Below are 17,039 nucleotides of genomic sequence, written 5' to 3'. Positions count from 1 at the left end.
GCGGATGTGGCCACCTAGCCGGTGTGCGTGCGTGGGAAGCGATTGCTTTCTCGCCGCCTTCGTAGCGGTAACTGGCTTGCTGCATTGCAACTGCCGTGGGACAGGCGCAGAGCCCGGGGCCGTCGCCGGCCCCGGGGCGGGGGGGGGGGCGCCCGCGGCTTCAGACGTGCCACATGGGTGCATGCCCCGGGGGCTCTGCGGGCGTCACCCAGACGTGGCTGCCGTGTGTGTGGCGTGGAAATTGCGGGCGCCGAGCCGGACGGACACCGCTGCCCGCCCTAGTGAGCCCGGGGAAACCCTCCTTTGCCTTTACCCCTGCAACTCTGACCCTTCCCCTCCGAGCTTCCACCCCCCCCCCCCCCCCCGAGGACCGTGGGCTTCGGCGAGCGATCCAGGCGTTCCGTTTCTTTGCTCGCTTTCGAGCTCCTCGGCCCAGACTTGACTTGTGGTGCACCTTTGAAATATTTGCTGGGGAAGGGGGGAGTGGATTCCTAGAACCTTGTGGCAGAGAGCTTGGTGATCTGGCTAGACTAGTGAGACCGGTTACTCGCGACCAAAATGCAGGGTTGACGAGCGCATTTAAACTCCTAGCCAGATCGTAGGTCCTTTGGAACCTATTCCGTGAGAAGAGGAGCGCGATATTCCGGTGCCCGGGGCGGAGGGGGGGGGGGGGAATTCACACAGCTCTAAGTGTCAGGTTGCGTCAAGGTAGCCCTTCAGGCGAGCATGCAGCGTATTTGGCCAGTCTTCACCAAATGAACCCTTTACGCTCTTTTCTTACTTTTAACGAGACAAATAATACAGAATTTCAGACTTAGTCATCAGTTTGTTCTTTCTCTGTTTATGTGTTCCGCACGCTATGGGATGGAAACGCAGACATCCATTTTCTGTTTGCTCGAAGTTTTTAAGGCATTGGCTGTGCATTGGGCTTGTTTTCGAAAGGCGGAAGCGGTTGCAGAGCATGATTATGTGGCCTGAATCATCACACACACAATGTTTCAGTGCAGGGGACTGTGTTCAGTCAAAGCAAATTTGGGATAGCAGGGTTGTTCTTGGTGAATTAGGTGCTTCCTTAATCTGCGGTGATTCGTAACTGACAATCAGTTCCATTGAGAAACCCGTGTGGTTAGATGATCATATTTCTGGTATTAAATGTGAAGATAAGTATAAACTCATTTTCTTTCCTCCCCACCAACAAAAACTCTGCCCTTTTTGCACCCACTTTCCCTAAGCATAACCAACACGATAGGGTATGGTATTAACGGTTGGGTTTTTTTTCCTCTCCCCCCCCCCCCCTTTTCTTGTATCACAGCTGGGTTTTCCAGATTATTTGTGCCTTTTCAACATTCTCAGAACGGAAGGGACTCCATTCCCTCCGTCTTCAAAAAGCGATGATTCTGAGGGAAGTCTTTTTGTTAGCGTGGTTCCTGGTCCCTGGTGGGCAAACCACTCTAACTTACCTTCGTATTTCTCCTTTTCCTTCCACGTGAAAAGGGGCACGTTGTGAAAAGGCAGAGCCTGCCGTTTGCCAACCCATCCCGAACGCTCCATGAGCTAGAGTACCTCTCTGGAAGCCGGGGCACACGCTGTCAGAAACCAGCCGCCGTCAGAAGCTGTAGGGCTTGGCTGAGGCACGAGGTAGAAAGCAGTCGTTTCTCCGGTTTGGACATTTCCTCGGAAACTTGGGGGTTTGCTTTGCGCGTTTTCTTTCCGAGGACTCTTTAAAGTTGTAGCGTGACCCTTGACAGCAACGTCGTCGGTGAATGAAATCAGAATCTCGAATCCTGAGTCTCTCCCGCCGCCTGTGCACGACTTAGCGATTGATGCAAATTCCCATTCTCTTTGCAGAGCCTCAGCTTAAGGGTATAGTCACCAAACTCTACAGCCGACAAGGTTACCACTTGCAGCTGCAGGCAGATGGAACCATCGACGGCACGAAAGACGAGGACAGCACTTACAGTAAGTGACTGCGAAATAAATAGTAGATCCCCAGCCCGTTGCTGACATGGCGCGTTTCCTTCATTTATTTATTTGTTAACGAACGACCCTTGCTAAATTCCGACCCGAGGGCAGAAAGGCTGCCAGCCCCTTACTCGTGTTTATGCGGGTCAACCTGAAGCCGGTTGAACGTGAAAAATGTCTAAAGTAGCGAACTGCAGCAAATGATGTGGACACCCGTCTGGAGAACAATCCAAATGTCATCTCCATGGTAATCTGGATAGATTTATGGCTGGCCTTTGGATTTTTATTACTTTTTTCCCCCACAGAAAATTTACTCACCCACACACCCGATCCCGAAATAGCACGTTATCTCTACTCTTAAGAACCGGTCTCATCCCAAGAGAGAGGAGTGGTTTCGTGTCTAATTGGGGTTTTAACAGTTGAGATACCTCCACAGGTGGGGAGAGGGATTTCTCGTAGAGTTTTATTTTATTTTTTTTTTTTACCGTGCTCTGAAGGCCACGCTGGGACCATAATGGCGAACCTTAACCAAAAGGGAGCACGTCGAAACTAAAGTCAGTTTTGTTATTTCTGATGATTGAAGTAAGGTGAGTCTGAGCCGTGACATAACCTTTTGATGACGTGTGCTTTATTTATTTGAAATAAGAGAAACAGACTCACAAATAGCGAAGCCCTCTCTTCACTTCACTTGCATGCTGCAGACTTTTGCAGACCCAATGAAATATTCCGTGAGGCTGAAACACCTACTTCTCACAATTCGTTCTCTTGTTTTCCCTCGTTTCTGTTGCATTTCCCTCAGGCTTTGGTAACTTCCCAGAAACCTCCCCATCGTCGGCTCAGAAAGCAGCCAAGGAAAGCCGATCAGAGTGGTAACAAGTCCTCAGCGGCATTTTTAGAGATGTTTGGCTGTAGACAGCAAGGCCATAGACAGGGGTCCCAATGTAAAGTGTCAAGACAGTTTCTCACCTTTTAAGAATGCTCCCCGGGCTGATGGCCAAGCTATGACCTCAAGAGGAAGTCACCTTTAATTACCCTTGAAGAAAGCCCTGGTGATACCTAGGATGAAAAACATCCACACTAAATGGTTCTCACTGTTCTTGCAAAATGCTGTGTTACCGCTGTGATACTAAAGTTCTACAGTGAGTATCCTAGATGATCTTTCGTGCCTAGTCTTCTGCTTGAAAAAAATGAGTCAAGTGTAACTAGAAGGTTTTACCGTAATCATATACAGAATACAGACGTTCGTACGCAGGGATCAGTAGTAAAACATTCCCGTAAGTTTTACGTAGAATCAGCTCTTAGGGAAGGAATCGGGAGGGTGTGCATTGGTCTGGTTTTCAAAGTGCCTCGGCAGAATAGATCCGTTGGGCATTATCGAAAGGAAGTTATGATTAGCTGCTAATGAGCCCCACCCCGTCAAGTTTTCCCCCGAAACTTCTGACCTTTTCTCCAGGTTACAATCGGAGAAAAAGTGATTTGGGAGCTAGTGTTCACACGTGTCGCTTGAAAAGGAAAAATTAGTTCGTTCGTTGTGTTTTGTAAACAGCAGTATGTCAAACGTGTCAAGATCATACGGTATGTGGCCATTTTAAGAAACGTATAGACACATATACATACACACGCATATTCATATACCTTCGTACACATACATTATCTACCTACACACAGGCTTTAAGTCATGGAGTAGGTTTTACTCGTCAATTCCTACGCGTTCACAGCCCCTGCCTTCAGTTGTCTTACGCCTCTGATACGAATGGCATTTCTGTGTGCTAATGATATTGTAAGACGTTGAAAGAGTGTGGCCTGATGACCGGAATCTGTGTTTAGGCAGAATGTAGTAATGAGAGGTAAGTCAAACGGTAGTGGGAAGTATTCCCACAACATGAAGCCTACAAGTGGAAAGCATCTCAGAAGAAATTCCAAGTCTGTGGGGCTTGACCCTACCCCGGATGCCAAGTGTGACCAGAAGCCGGGGGGACTAGGTCATCTTCCGAGTTGAGGATATTGGAGGGCACAAGTCATCATGAAACAGGAATGTTTCATGATTGAAACGATTATTACAATGATCATCGTTAGAGTGCAAGTCCAGCCATATACGTTTGTTCTTTTTTTTCCCCTGAAGCCAAGCAGTTTTCTTGGCATTCATTAGTTATTTTAAATGAGTAGAACAAGACTACAGTTGGTTTCTTATTCACCTGTAACTCCTTTGTTTATATAGTATTTCCTTAATGTGTATTCCTGGAATTGTGTTTGTATTTTTCTTATTTTTTAGCACCTCTCATCATTTTTTCACATTTAGTTCAAATCGATTTTACGACCTTTTAATCCTGATGTGGTAAACAAAAGCATGATAAAACGAATTAGTTCACATTTACCCAGATATATCGATGCCTAAAAACATGTGTTTGGTATAATACATTTACGCTGACCTTAGATTTATTGCAGTGGTAAATGTCAGTTCAATAAAATCTCATCATGAGCATATCAGCCATTGTAAATTATGTATTTCCCCCTGAAAAGGAAAAGATGGTAGACATTTCATGGCAGGAGTTTTATCATCTGCCTTGGGTGCAATGAGGGCTATTTTAAAAGAATAGGCAACTTTCCCTTTAAATGTCCGGGAGCGTTCCCAGTTCAAGGTGTCGGGTCTTCCCAATCTACATTAAGATGTACTTTGATTAATTGCTCCCTTTGAGAAGTTGACCTTAGCCCAACTAATGAAGAAGGATGACCTCAGTGTCCTATTCAGTAAACATTAAGTGCCAACTTGTGCACATCTCTGAGAAAATGGTCCCTTCAAGGTAGAAGGAGTTTGTTTTTATGTAGACACAGCAGAGAACAAACAAGAAACAAAAGCCTCATTATTTGTTAAAAGTTTATTCAAGGGCGCCTGGGTGGCCCGGTCAGTTAAGCATCCGACTCTTGATTTCAGCTCAGGTCATGATCTTGCGGGTTCATGGGATGGAGCCCCACGTCCAGCTCTGTGCTGACAGCAAGGAACCTGCTTGGGATTCTCTCTCTCCCCCTCTGTCTCTGCCCCTCCCCTGAAAGCACTCTCTCTTCCTCTCTCTCAAAGTAAATAAACTTTAAAAGAAAAAAAAGCTTATTCAAAACTTTGATGGAAACGGAAGATGAGATTTTAGGTACTTAATGAATGTGTTTTAGATACACAAATGAAATCAGTCTTTTTCTTCTTCTATTTAGAATATTTTTCATCCTAATTGAAGTAATCTCTTCTGTCCATGAGAAAGTACTCCAGATTTAGAGAAACACAGGCACATAGGAAAATAGTGATTCTGCCCAAGCTTACCCTTGCTATAATTTCTTTGCATTAAAAAAAAAATTTTTTTAATGTTTATTTTTGAGAGAGAGAGAGAGCAAGGGGGGGAGGAGAAGAGAGAGAGGGAGACACAGAATCGGAAGTAAGCTAAGCTCTGAGCTGTCAGCACAGAGCCCGAGGCGGGGCTTGAACCCGTGAACCGAGAGATCACGACCTGCGTCGAAGTCGGATGCTCGACTGACTGAGCCACCCAGGCGCCCCTCTTTGCATTTTTATTTGGAAAGGCTGACAACCCTTTAGACTTTCAGCCAACCCAGTTTGTTATCTATCATGAATGTCTAAAGAAAAGACTGGACTAGTTAGACGAGCCGCTGTCCACTGCTGCTTTCTTCAATATTTGTGTTTTAGAGTGCTGAGTTTTTATTTTGAATCGGGTTTCATAGAAATTTATAGTACATAGTGAAAAATTCATGTTCTGTATTGTTAATACCATTATTCAAGAATAGATAATCCTGGGCATGGATTGCTGATGGTCTTTGCTACTCTTCCACTTACTGCTCTCTGATGTTTGGAATTTAAGCATTTTCTTGCTCATTAAAACCCACACCAGCGAGTAGTTGAGGCACATGGTGAAAAGCAAATCGTTTTCGCTTTTTTTTTTTTTTTTTTGCTTGTTATAAGCTGCATTAAGAGAACTAAAGAGGTTCCAAATATTGTAAACAATGAAGTTCCGGAAAGAATCCTGAATTTCATCTGTCATTCCCCGTCCCCTATTAGCATGACTAAGCTACGATTCAGACCCAGGCTGGTATTCCATTTGTCTGATAGTACGTAGTGGTATGGCTTTTATACCAAACCCATATGGAAGTTTGTGTTTGGTTTTTTAGAACTCAGAATCTTTCAACTATGAACTTCCACAAAATGGGAATGTGATGATCTCTCGCATTCCAAAAATACAGCGTTGTCATGTTTTCACCATACACATTGCTGTCAGTCCACAAATGTGTGTTGAGCACCTGCTGTGAGCGAGGCATCATCAACAGAAAGAGATATATACATGACATACTCAAAGGTATCAGACTTCTTTCCTATGCATTGCACTGTCAAAGATAGCATGAGATCCTGGCTTGCAATCTGTGCAATTACTTTCCTTTACCTCACATAACAGAAGGGCACAGCTTTTAATATGATGAGCATTGAATGGGATGCCATCGGTAGCATGTGGTAGGAGCACTTGGATTTGAACCGTACGATGTCCTGCTCCTCTTTGCTAACACCCTGATTTTAAGGGAAATATACACTGTAGGCTCCCCAAGGAATATTTAGTTCTTCATTAATGTTTCTCATCTATATTACCCCACCTACAGACATATATATAACATATATATATATAACACATATATATGTTATTCACACACACACACACACACACTTACATACATCAAGGTAAGAGGTCTCAGAAAGTCCGCTCTTACCCATGTGGGGACTCTTTTACACTCTTGTTCAGAGAGATGATAGCAGACTGATCCATCATCCTCCATGAACTTACACACCAAGGCAAAAATCATCAACGTTGGTCTAGGACTCTTGAGAGAAAGGTGCACAGGCTGGCTTCAAAAGATGTGTGTGGCAGGCACTACGTTTTAAAAATGTACTGTTTTATTTTTATTCACGGCGTAGGAGGGAGTAGACAGCTGGTAGGGGGAGGACGCCCACCGGTTTTCTCCAGTGAGTGGTGTGTAATTGTGGGGAGAGCATGGGTGTAAGTTTCACGCACTCAAACCTTCAAATGGAGAAACGGAGGCCTCTTTGGTACCAGCGGGCTGCCGCCTTACAACTATTTTGCTAAATAAACAAACAAACCTCTCGACTTCATTGTTTGTATTCCTTTCACCTTTGCTCCTAGAGACGAAAAGCTGGGCATAGCCACCACCCTCCTCAACCCTGTCTTGGAACATGTTGGTTCTTTAAGAAATACTACTCTGGGAACCTAAGACTACAAAATGCCTTTTTTTTTTTTTTCTTCCAAGGCCTGGATTCATTTTGGGGTTGTTCCATTGGAAATAATACAGATAATTTAGATGAGGGAGTTGCACTGGTATCTTTTCTAAGATTCTAGGAATCTCTCCCCAACTGGTAGATCATAACCATGTCTGTGAATTTCAGCAGTCGTCTAGGGGAGCGGTTTAAAATAGTTCGTTGAGGATAGAGCTCTTTAGTGTATAGACCGATTCCTGGAAGCGTATCGCTTCAAAAGCATCAGGATTCCCTACTTCCAACACTATACAAACCATAGAATTGTCTTCCAGTTTCCCCAGGGTGTTTGAGAATATGTAGCTATGGTCCCAGTTGTGTGACTGCCACCAGAAATCAAGGGTAGAATACTAAAGGCCCTATCTGTGGGTAAATGTGTATGTCTGTCTATTTTTACCAAGCACCCGTTACTGTTAGAGGGCCAGACCTGCTGGAAACCTTGAAAAGCTATGGAATTCCGAATGATGACCTTGTTTTCACATTCTTTGTTTATTTCAGCTCTGTTTAACCTCATCCCTGTGGGTCTTCGAGTGGTGGCTATTCAAGGAGTTCAAACTAAGCTGTATTTGGCAATGAACAGCGAGGGATACCTGTACACCTCGGTAGGACTTTCACTGTGTTCGTGTTTGGACTATTCTGGTTTTCATCTGATGTGAACTAAAATATGCTACATGTGTGTAACCGTTGCAGATTTCTGGGATATGAGGAAGAATGTTCTTGATGGAAATGTCGCCTTTGAAAGGACAGGTGAACTTCCTGTGAAAATTCTGTCTATTGCTAGTTAACTATTTGCAGCTAACAATGTTGGGTTAACATCAGAGATCCACGAAACGTTTTCGCACATGATGACGCCTGAGTTATTATTTTATGTGGCGTATAATAGAACGCTCTGGCTGGCTGTCTTGCATTGCACCTGCGGGGAGCAAAGCCATTTCTGTAAGTCAGTTCAACATCTATTGGTCCAGCTTTACCCTAAAGAACTCAAGGCGAGCTCTTCCTCCAGTTAACTCTAGGACATACAGGACAGTTCTGGAAGTTGCTCTCTTATCTGAAGTTCAGTTGGGGGCACATTTGTTGTCAGTTTTTCCATCAAGCACGTTTCGGCCTCTCTGTGTGTACACATACCTGCTGTTCCCAAGAAATGTGTAAATAACGTAGATAAGACTTCAGCTTAGGAATATGAGGCCGAATTAAGCTTTTTAAAAACGTTTAACGTGTAGATATAGGCAGAGGTGGTGCAGTTACCAGGGTTAGGATTTCCGTCTTATCGGTAGGTCGAGTTACAGGTCATAGGAGACCACTTAATACGTGAATTCTCTGTAGTCTTCGTTCTGAATTTCCTGTGTTTTAAGAAAAGGCTGGGATGTTGAAAATGGAGAAAATTGCTTGCCCAACCTCCCACTAGATAGCCTCGAAGGAGGCTGTCCTCTCGATTAGAGAAATGTATTCCTCTAAGCACCAAAGTGGTACTTTTTTGCTCTCGGCCATTCCCTGGATTTATTGCAAAGCCAGGCGTGTAATAAGGCTGTTAGGAGACGTGGTGGAGACCGTGTCATAACCCTGTGTTTTCAAAGGCCAAGATGGGAAAGAGGTGAGAGACGAGTAGGACCACAAAGGACCTGTTCATTTGGCAAACCGGGTAGTTTGTTTCATATTACAACAGAATATTATTCTATTGTGGCATAATAATCCTCCAACCCTGGTCGCTCTCAGCATTCCTGTCAGGCCATTTCAGCTGTCGTGTTTGATAAGTGCAGGGGTGTTATTATTTTTACAAATGATAAACTCGGATTTACGGTACCATTCATGGCGTGTGTCACTAGTTAATACACTGCTATTCCTGCAAACGGTAGGAAAGGGGATTTGTTTTTCAGATTTGTGCGTTAAGGTAAGAGAATTTAATAAAGAAGGATTTTAATTAACCTCGTTTAGATCCACAGACTACCTCGACAGGGCCAGATACCAAGGTAGGTCGTTAATAAAATAAATGACTGTTTTCTGAAACTACTGTGCAGGCATGGGAAGGAAATGGAATCTATCCGAGGCGTACTTTTGAGAAGGTAAATACCAGATGGCGTAGGAAATAATTATTAGGCGATAATGACTGGTCAAGAATCCAGAAGGGTGAATTTTTTAAAAATCTTGCAGCAGTTAATTGCTTTTTTTTTTTTTTTAATTTTGGAAATAACATTTAAGTTAAAGACAAAGTCACGTACGTTAGGTAATATGTCAGGTCCCCCCGCTCGAGAAAATCAGGGCATTCAGTATTACATTTAGGGAACTGAGGTCAAAAATGCATAGCCTACCATTCAGATTGACTTATTTTAGCAGATCGGTAAATGCCAACATGAGCTCCTTTCTAAAGAAGACTTCCCGGGAGGAATCAGCCTTGTAGATCCATGGGCTTCCTTTCCATGATGGGCAAGCTGAGAGCAAACTGTGAGACACTCTGTATGGATTTCCCACGAAGGCAAAGCAACCTTAAGTTAAGCATTTCCTATTAAGGAAAACAATCTATGCTTTCGTCAAGGAGGAAAGCTGTCCGATTGATAATCCTGGAGTTCGTACAGGGAAAGAGATCTAACTCATCTGCTCCAGGAAAGAATCTGAATCTTCTCCAGGATAAGTTTCCCAGTTCTTCTCATTGCTCCTCATGGACTATGGTGTGGACTCCCTTTAGCACGTTGACTAACATCCGCAGCGCTCCATGTCATCATCATTTAAAGTATGGTGCCCAGGGGCGCCTGGGTGGCTCAGTCGGTTAAGCGTCCTGTTTCCGCTCAGGTCATGATCTCACGGCTCGTGAGTTCGAGCCCCGCGTCGGGCTCTGGGCTGACAGCTGGGAGCCTGGAGCCCGCTTCGGATTCTGTGTCTCCCTCTCTCTCTGCCCCTCCCCCGTTCATGCTCTGTCTCTCTCTGTCCCAAAAATAAATAGACATCAGAAAAGTTATTTTTTAACCTATTAGGACGTTATCGAAAATAATCTTGGTGAGGCATGACAAGGGTCTGCCTTAAGCCATCTGCACTGGCTAAAAGGACATGCAGTCTTCATGAGCTGTTTCAGAGGCAGAATCGTCTGGATTTGGAGGGAAAGCGCGACCACCACATATGGTCAAAAGTAAAGTAGCTTCAGGTAGAGATGCTTTTTAAAACTTGCACCATGGTGGGTTATCAGGGGCCCCGGGGGGAAGGGAGAATTCTACCTTTGGCAACTGGTTTGATGGTGAAGCTGTTAACCAAGATGGAGACCAAAGGAAAAGGCAGAACTGGGAGGAAGATACCAGGGTATAGATCGCTATAGATCCTTAAAAACCTGAACGGAGAGTCTGAGAAGATGTGAGCTAGAGATAAAAACGTGGGCGTTCTCGCACGTAGGTGGTGGTTGATGCCACGAGAATAGTTGAGAGAGAATGTGTAGCATAAGAAGAAAAGAGGGTTTGTCAAATAATATTAGGGCATACCATCACGTAAGTGGCCAGCAGCAGAGAAGGAACTCATTGTGGCAGATGATCGTGGTATTACAAAAGCTAAGAGGGGACTTGAGTTGAGGACAGGAGTTGAGGAGACTGGTGGAATGGAATGTTGAGATTCACCTTGAGAAGAGGGATGCTGCTTCTCCGATACGAGGCCGGGATGAGGACAGACGGAGACCTAGGCGTACCAAGTCTGCAGGTGACGGACAAGGAAGTTGAGCGATTTCCAGCCGAAAGACCTGTATTTTTCCCGTGAAGTAGGCCGAGAGGTCCCCTGCTGAAAATCAGAGGCATTGGGGTGGCGTCCGTGGAGATTTGAAAGAGCTGTTTGGGAAAGGGTTAGCCGGCCGACCAGGGCCGGGTAAATTACAGCTCGAGGGCCAAATCTAGCCCATCACCCGTTTTGGCAAATGAGTTTCATCGGAACACAGCCCCACCCCATTCATTTACTTCTTGTCTGCGACTGCTTTTGTGCCGGAACCCGCAGAGTTGAACAGTTGCAACGGAGCCCTCAGGGCCCCGCGAAGCCTCCGTTATTTGCTGTCTTACCCTTTACCGAAAAAAGTTTGCTGACGCCTAGTTCAGACGGCGGTTCTCAACTTAGCTACCTATTAGAATCGCCTTCTGATGCTAGCGGGTAGCCTGGGTTGAAAACCGCCGATCTGGGGCCGAGAAAAAGGATTGCTGAGAACCACCCCCACCCCCGCCATGAAGTCAGAAACCGTGAACTCCTGTGCCCTTTGTCCTTTATTGGTTTGAAATTTCTGACGCTGGTCGTCGTCTTCTGCTCTCACAAGCAGATTGACTTCACCTTTCGGAAGGACTGTTTCTTGAGGTGAAGGAAGATGCTGATCCTTGGAAGCCGTTTCTTCCTTCCTCTTTTCTATCTTCTTTCGCATTTCTGCTTGTACGTCCCTCAATTTCTTTGAAATTCACTTCTACATTTTTACTGTTTCTCCCCCCACCCCTTCGGTCCACCAAATGAAGAAACAATACTGCCACGTCGTTATTGGTTCAGAGATAGTCATTTGTTTTCCATGATTAATCTCGGGATTCTTGCACTGTGCCCTCCCCCCTCCTTTTTTTTTTTTCTTGTTGCCACGGGGGACAGACTTGATGTAGGCTCAAGTGTCAGGGAGAAACCATCTGTGGCACAGAGAATCATAATTAGCCATTATTTCATAACATTGACTTTTGTCGATGATAGAACGAAGTCTTTCCTTAACTGTAAGGAAATCATTATTCACTGTGCATAGAAAACTTTGTTCATACCTTTGGTTTTTCTTTGCCAATAATAATGAGTTGTACACAAGCTTTTGAGAGTTCCTCAAAACTTCATAGCAGAAATAGTTAATAGCATAAATCTGTTTGTAATCCATATTGCAGAGCCGGTTGAAATAAACATTAACTACAGAAAATCAAGAGTCTTTTTTTTTTTTAATTTTTTTAACGTTTTATTTATTTTTGAGACAGAGAGACACAGAGCATGAACGGGGGAGGGGCAGAGAGAGAGGGAGACACAGATTCGGAAGCAGGCTCCAGGCTGTGAGCCACCAGTCCAGAGCCCGACGTGGGGCTCGATCCCACGGACCGCGAGATCGTGACCCGAGCTGAAGTCGGACGCTTAACCGACTGCGCCACCCAGGCGCCCCCGGAAAATCAAGAGTCTTAAATGAAAGTATCATTAATGTCCTAGCATCTATTTTACCAGAGGAGTAAGAACAGATATTAGAAACGGGATAACACAAAGTCAAAGCTACACCCAAAGCCTTTTGTTTTGATTTTGGAATATTTCAGAACCCCGTAGCAGCCTTTTTACCTGCCTGATTCCTTACCTCTCGTCCATGCTAGTTTTCCATTTCCAGAGCGCTTGGCTGTCGCTTGAGGTGTCGTTGGGGTCGGGGTTGCTAACGTGTGGATGCAAGTAGAAATCCTTTGACGAGTAAACCTTTTCCGTCTGTGTATTTCTAGAGAGGACTTACAGGAGTGATTTTACTGCCCTGTCCTGGGGTCCTGGGACTGCCACAGCAAATGAGACGCGAGATCCAAAAGCAGGTCTCTCTGAGGGTCAGGGGCCCAGTCTTGGAATCTGAAGTATGAGGACAGATTTCCCTTCTCTGCTGGATTCTTTCCACGTACCTTAAATTCACCAAGTTTCTTCTCCCATCACAGATGTTCATTTTGATGGTCCGGTCAAGATGTTGCCTGATTTTCCAACCATGTAGTTGTTGCTATTTTTTTTTTTTCTTTTGCAACAGTAAACAATCCATTGGGAAAGGCATGGAGTAAATAGCCTGCTCCTGAAAGTTAGCCCAGTTTTTGACATTATATTTTCAGGAATCCCAAACCTCTGTAGAAAAATAAGATAATTCATCAAAAATTTGAGAAATGACCATTGATTCTTAAGCATGCCATATAAGTTTACCACTGGCTAAACTGAGGTAGAGAAAAATGAACATGTTTTTCCCAGAGCGAGGAAACCTAAAAAAAGAGGATCCAGCAGCAAAGGATTTTCTGGGTTTAGCATCCTAGTCCCTGGGCTTAAATACCAATATTTACTGGAAGGTTAGTTGATATTGTCTGGGTGAATTAAAATCAGTTCTGACACGTGTTTTAACTTCAGGCTGTGGGGGGCGGGGGTTGGTTTATGTTAAAAAGGCCTCAGATGCTCAGTACGCTTGTGCAGATTTGTTTTGTTTCTCTGATGCCACAATTTAAGGCCTAATTTTCACTGATACGACTTCTTAGGTGTAGCCCATATTCTTATGTAGAAAGGATGTTAAAGTTTAGATGAACTCATTGATCAATTTAGTGTGATGAATGTCCTCTTAGCAAACATCTGTAACTTACAAAAATGTTCCAGTTATGTTAAATCTGTGTATCAGCAAGTTCACACAATTTAACTTCTAGGGTTATTGTCATAGAGGCTTATAAATTTAATTAGAATTAGATGGAGGGCAGTGGTTTAAACATTACAGCTGTTGAGGGAAGTGGGATTGACTCAGTTTTAAAAGGAAATAGATTTAAAATAAATATCAGCACTCTCACATCGAATATAGAAGAACATGATCATTATTAAATCACAATTGATTTCTGGGATGGATTTTGCATATTGCCAGTAGCCATCATATATATAATAACCCTACAAAAGCAGTAGACACAAATTCTAGCATCTAATTATAGCTTTCGCTTCTCTGTATACTTCAGTGAATTTGCAAATTGTTGAATTTGATTCGTTTCACATGAAACTAGGAAAGGGTTGACTGCGAAAACTTAGCTTCTCAATTTTGGTGCCTGCATCTGACAGACTTTTTGTTTCAAGTGGCTACGGAATTGAACATTTTTGATGGGCATTTCCGTTTCAGAGTGACATCACTAAGAATGGACTAGGAAGAAAATGAAATTATTTTACAGAGAGAAAAGCAGAGAAGACAGGCACGTTTTATTTGTTAATGAATGGCCCTGCTAGCTCAAGGAGCTCAATTTTATGTTTTAAAGGGGCTTCCAGTGTCGGTGCTATTGAGGTAGAAGTCATTAGAATTATTGTATTGAAAAATAATGCTGAAGGAGCTGTATTCACTTCGAGATTCCTTCAGAATACCAGTGAATCAGCATAATTTCCAAACCCAAAATACATTTCCCAAGTCCCAGATTATTTCACGTTTAGCTCCCTTTCCATTTCATGGAAGTTTCATTCAAATGTGAGAGAAAATATAGCTTGGCAGTGTTTGACTATGAAATTAGATAAATCTGGTTGTTTGTAACCTCACAGTCAAGTGCCTTCTCCGTATGGTCTCCGTGAAAACATAGCCCAAACTGGCAAATTACTCAGGGTGAAGGTATAGTTTCTTAGGTGGAAGAATGACCGAGCATGGCACTTTCTCAGAAATCAAAGAGACCATCGAAGTTGGAGCTAAATAGAGCAAGATTGGCCCCGTATTCTGTTTTTGAGGCCAAGTTGAAAAAACATTCAAATGAGAGGTCATGGGGCACATATTTAAAAGAGCGTCTCATGGCTTTAAGTCAGAAGCTAAATTCACGTTTGTAGGAAAAAAGCCAGTCTCTTGGAACTAAAGAATAAAATAATTGGCAAGAACAAGGAAGAAGAATTTTAGCAAATGAAGCCAGATGTAGGGGGGCAATTCTTGCATGCGCGTGCACGCGCGCACGTAATGTGCGCAAACACAGCACGCATATACAAAGACAAATGGAAGAAACCAGTCTTCTGTTCATTACTCTGTTGCTATTATGGGACTAGTTATTTTGGAATTCCCAGAATAAATCTGTTTTAAATATATATCCTACGCTGAACATGTAATACCTTTGGAGATTGCCCTAGCAACATATTTGGTAATGCTTACTAGCTTTATAGAACAGAGCAGATGAGATCTCTTAGCTACATTTTGTGTAAGTATCTAGTGAGCCTCATGTCTTGGTGCAGACAATGCTGTTGGTCCCTCCCTTCTTATTTATGTAATTTGAATCCACCATCTGATAGAGAAAACAGCCCATCGAGGCCTTTTTTCTTATTGCCCTTCCCCCGAAAGCCGTGTCTTAAAATAGTTTACCTACCAAACTCTATACTCGTTAAGTAGTAGCTGTGATTTTTCTCCACCCCCACTTAGAGAGCAGTGTCTCCCAAAAATTACCTTTTGGGCAGGTATTTATTAAACTGATTAATAAACGTGTATAATAATTAAAAAAAAAAGACAAATCATATTATTTGTGCCAGGCCTCTTAAATATTTAAAGTAAGTTAAAGCGCCCAATTATATAACCTTCATGGATCCGCTCAAGTGTTAACATTTCCAGATTACATAAGAAAGTGAATTACTGACACACAAGAAAAAAGATTTGAAGGCAGCAGCGACTTCCCAATAGAGAAACTTTAAATGAAAGCATTCCTCTGATCATTATAATAGCTGTAACCAAGGTTAATAACTGGCAAGCCCCTGACTAATACATTTAATATGTTTTACCCAGGCTGAATGTGTGAATAGATAACACGTCTGTGCTAAAATTCTGATTAAGTTATTCATCAGATACTCTGATGCTAACTGCTTTTGACAGTCCCGGAAGTGGAGCTGCTAGGAAAGTCAGTTGATTCCTTGGACGGATTTTGCAGACGGCCAGTAGCCATAATATTGAACACCCCCTTCCATAAGGGCCCCAGATGTGGAGAGGAATTCTGGCTCTGCATATAACAGGCGTAGCCGAACTTAGAGATGATGTCCGTTCTTACCCAAGGAAAAACAATCATTATAGATAGTTGGAAAAATCAAGCGTAAATAACGACCCCAAGGTATTAACAACTTAGCGATAATACGGAGGATGAAAAAAGCTTAACGGTTGCGGGGGGAGGGGGATATGAATCATCCTGTAATACTTTCATAACTGACGAGACACCAGAAAATGACAGTGACAGCCTTCGGACAAGAGATTCCAACTGGCAAAAACTCCATTACATATATCAAACACTGTAACAAAAAAGCCCGTGCGTGACAAATCCATTGCTATAATCTGGCCACAAAATCGGCAAGGCTACAACAAGAAAAGTGTTTTGGTTGTTTGTCTGGGTAAAGGATTCTCAGGAATGTCGTAGCAAGTATTTATCTGCAAAACAAGGGCTAATGAAAGAGCCTCTTTGCACTGAAGAAGATTGAGGGAGAGCCTATAGAAGATCTGGACGCTGAGAGCTTCTTTACTATATCATAACGTTTCAAGCAGAGATCTCCTGAACCACCCCCACCCCCGGCCCCAGCACTCTTGGTCTCAGCCCAGTCACACATGTCAACTCCCAGAGAACCGGAGGCGGGAGATAGTCTAGGAGCTTTGTCAACCTATCAATTGCCAGATCTCTGCAGAACATCCATCCGCAAGGTACCAGGCACCCCAAACAGTGATCACATTGATCCGTTAGGATGGCTGGAGTTTGCAGTCTTCCGTCATGCGTTCGGAGCCCTGATTGTTAATAGTTGATCTACCACGGCAAGGATTGGCATAAACTGTTCCTCCCCAACTTCTGCAGGCTGGCGATGCTATTTTTAGTCCAGAACTCACTGTAAGAAAATGCCATATAGGGAAACAATTTGAATGTCCTTGGGGATGGGGGTGGGTTGAGGAGGGTGCCTCCTTATGGAAATTTACCAGTTGCGTTGAACAATGTATATTAGAAGGTGGGCACCACACTCTTCGGCAGATTCCATTAAGACCATGTTTGTATGTCCTGGGACAGTAAAATCGAATACGGCGGAGAAGTGGTTTTCAGTTACATCAAGAAATGATGGAAGG

General features: G+C 43.6%; 1 protein-coding gene across 7 annotated transcripts in view; it reads left to right on the top strand.

The window, feature by feature from the left end:
• Positions 1–17,039, top strand: part of FGF13 (fibroblast growth factor 13) — a 465,748-nt gene that overhangs the window by 399,979 nt on the left and 48,730 nt on the right. For 6 of the 7 annotated variants that reach the window (XM_045051000.1, XM_023249010.2, XM_023249008.2 and 3 more), the window contains 2 exons: positions 1,849–1,959; positions 7,775–7,878. In XM_045051000.1, the coding sequence (XP_044906935.1) occupies positions 1,849–1,959; positions 7,775–7,878 (215 nt within the window). Of the gene's footprint in view, positions 1–166; positions 282–1,848; positions 1,960–7,774; positions 7,879–17,039 lie in introns of those variants that run through there. The other variant, XM_019824376.3, reaches the window with a different exon arrangement.

Source organism: Felis catus, chromosome X (genome assembly GCF_018350175.1).
Source record: "Felis catus isolate Fca126 chromosome X, F.catus_Fca126_mat1.0, whole genome shotgun sequence".
NCBI classification, from domain to species: Eukaryota; Metazoa; Chordata; class Mammalia; order Carnivora; family Felidae; genus Felis; species Felis catus.
Note: the sequence above shows the minus strand (reverse complement) of the source record. Positions and strands in the feature narration are given on the sequence as shown.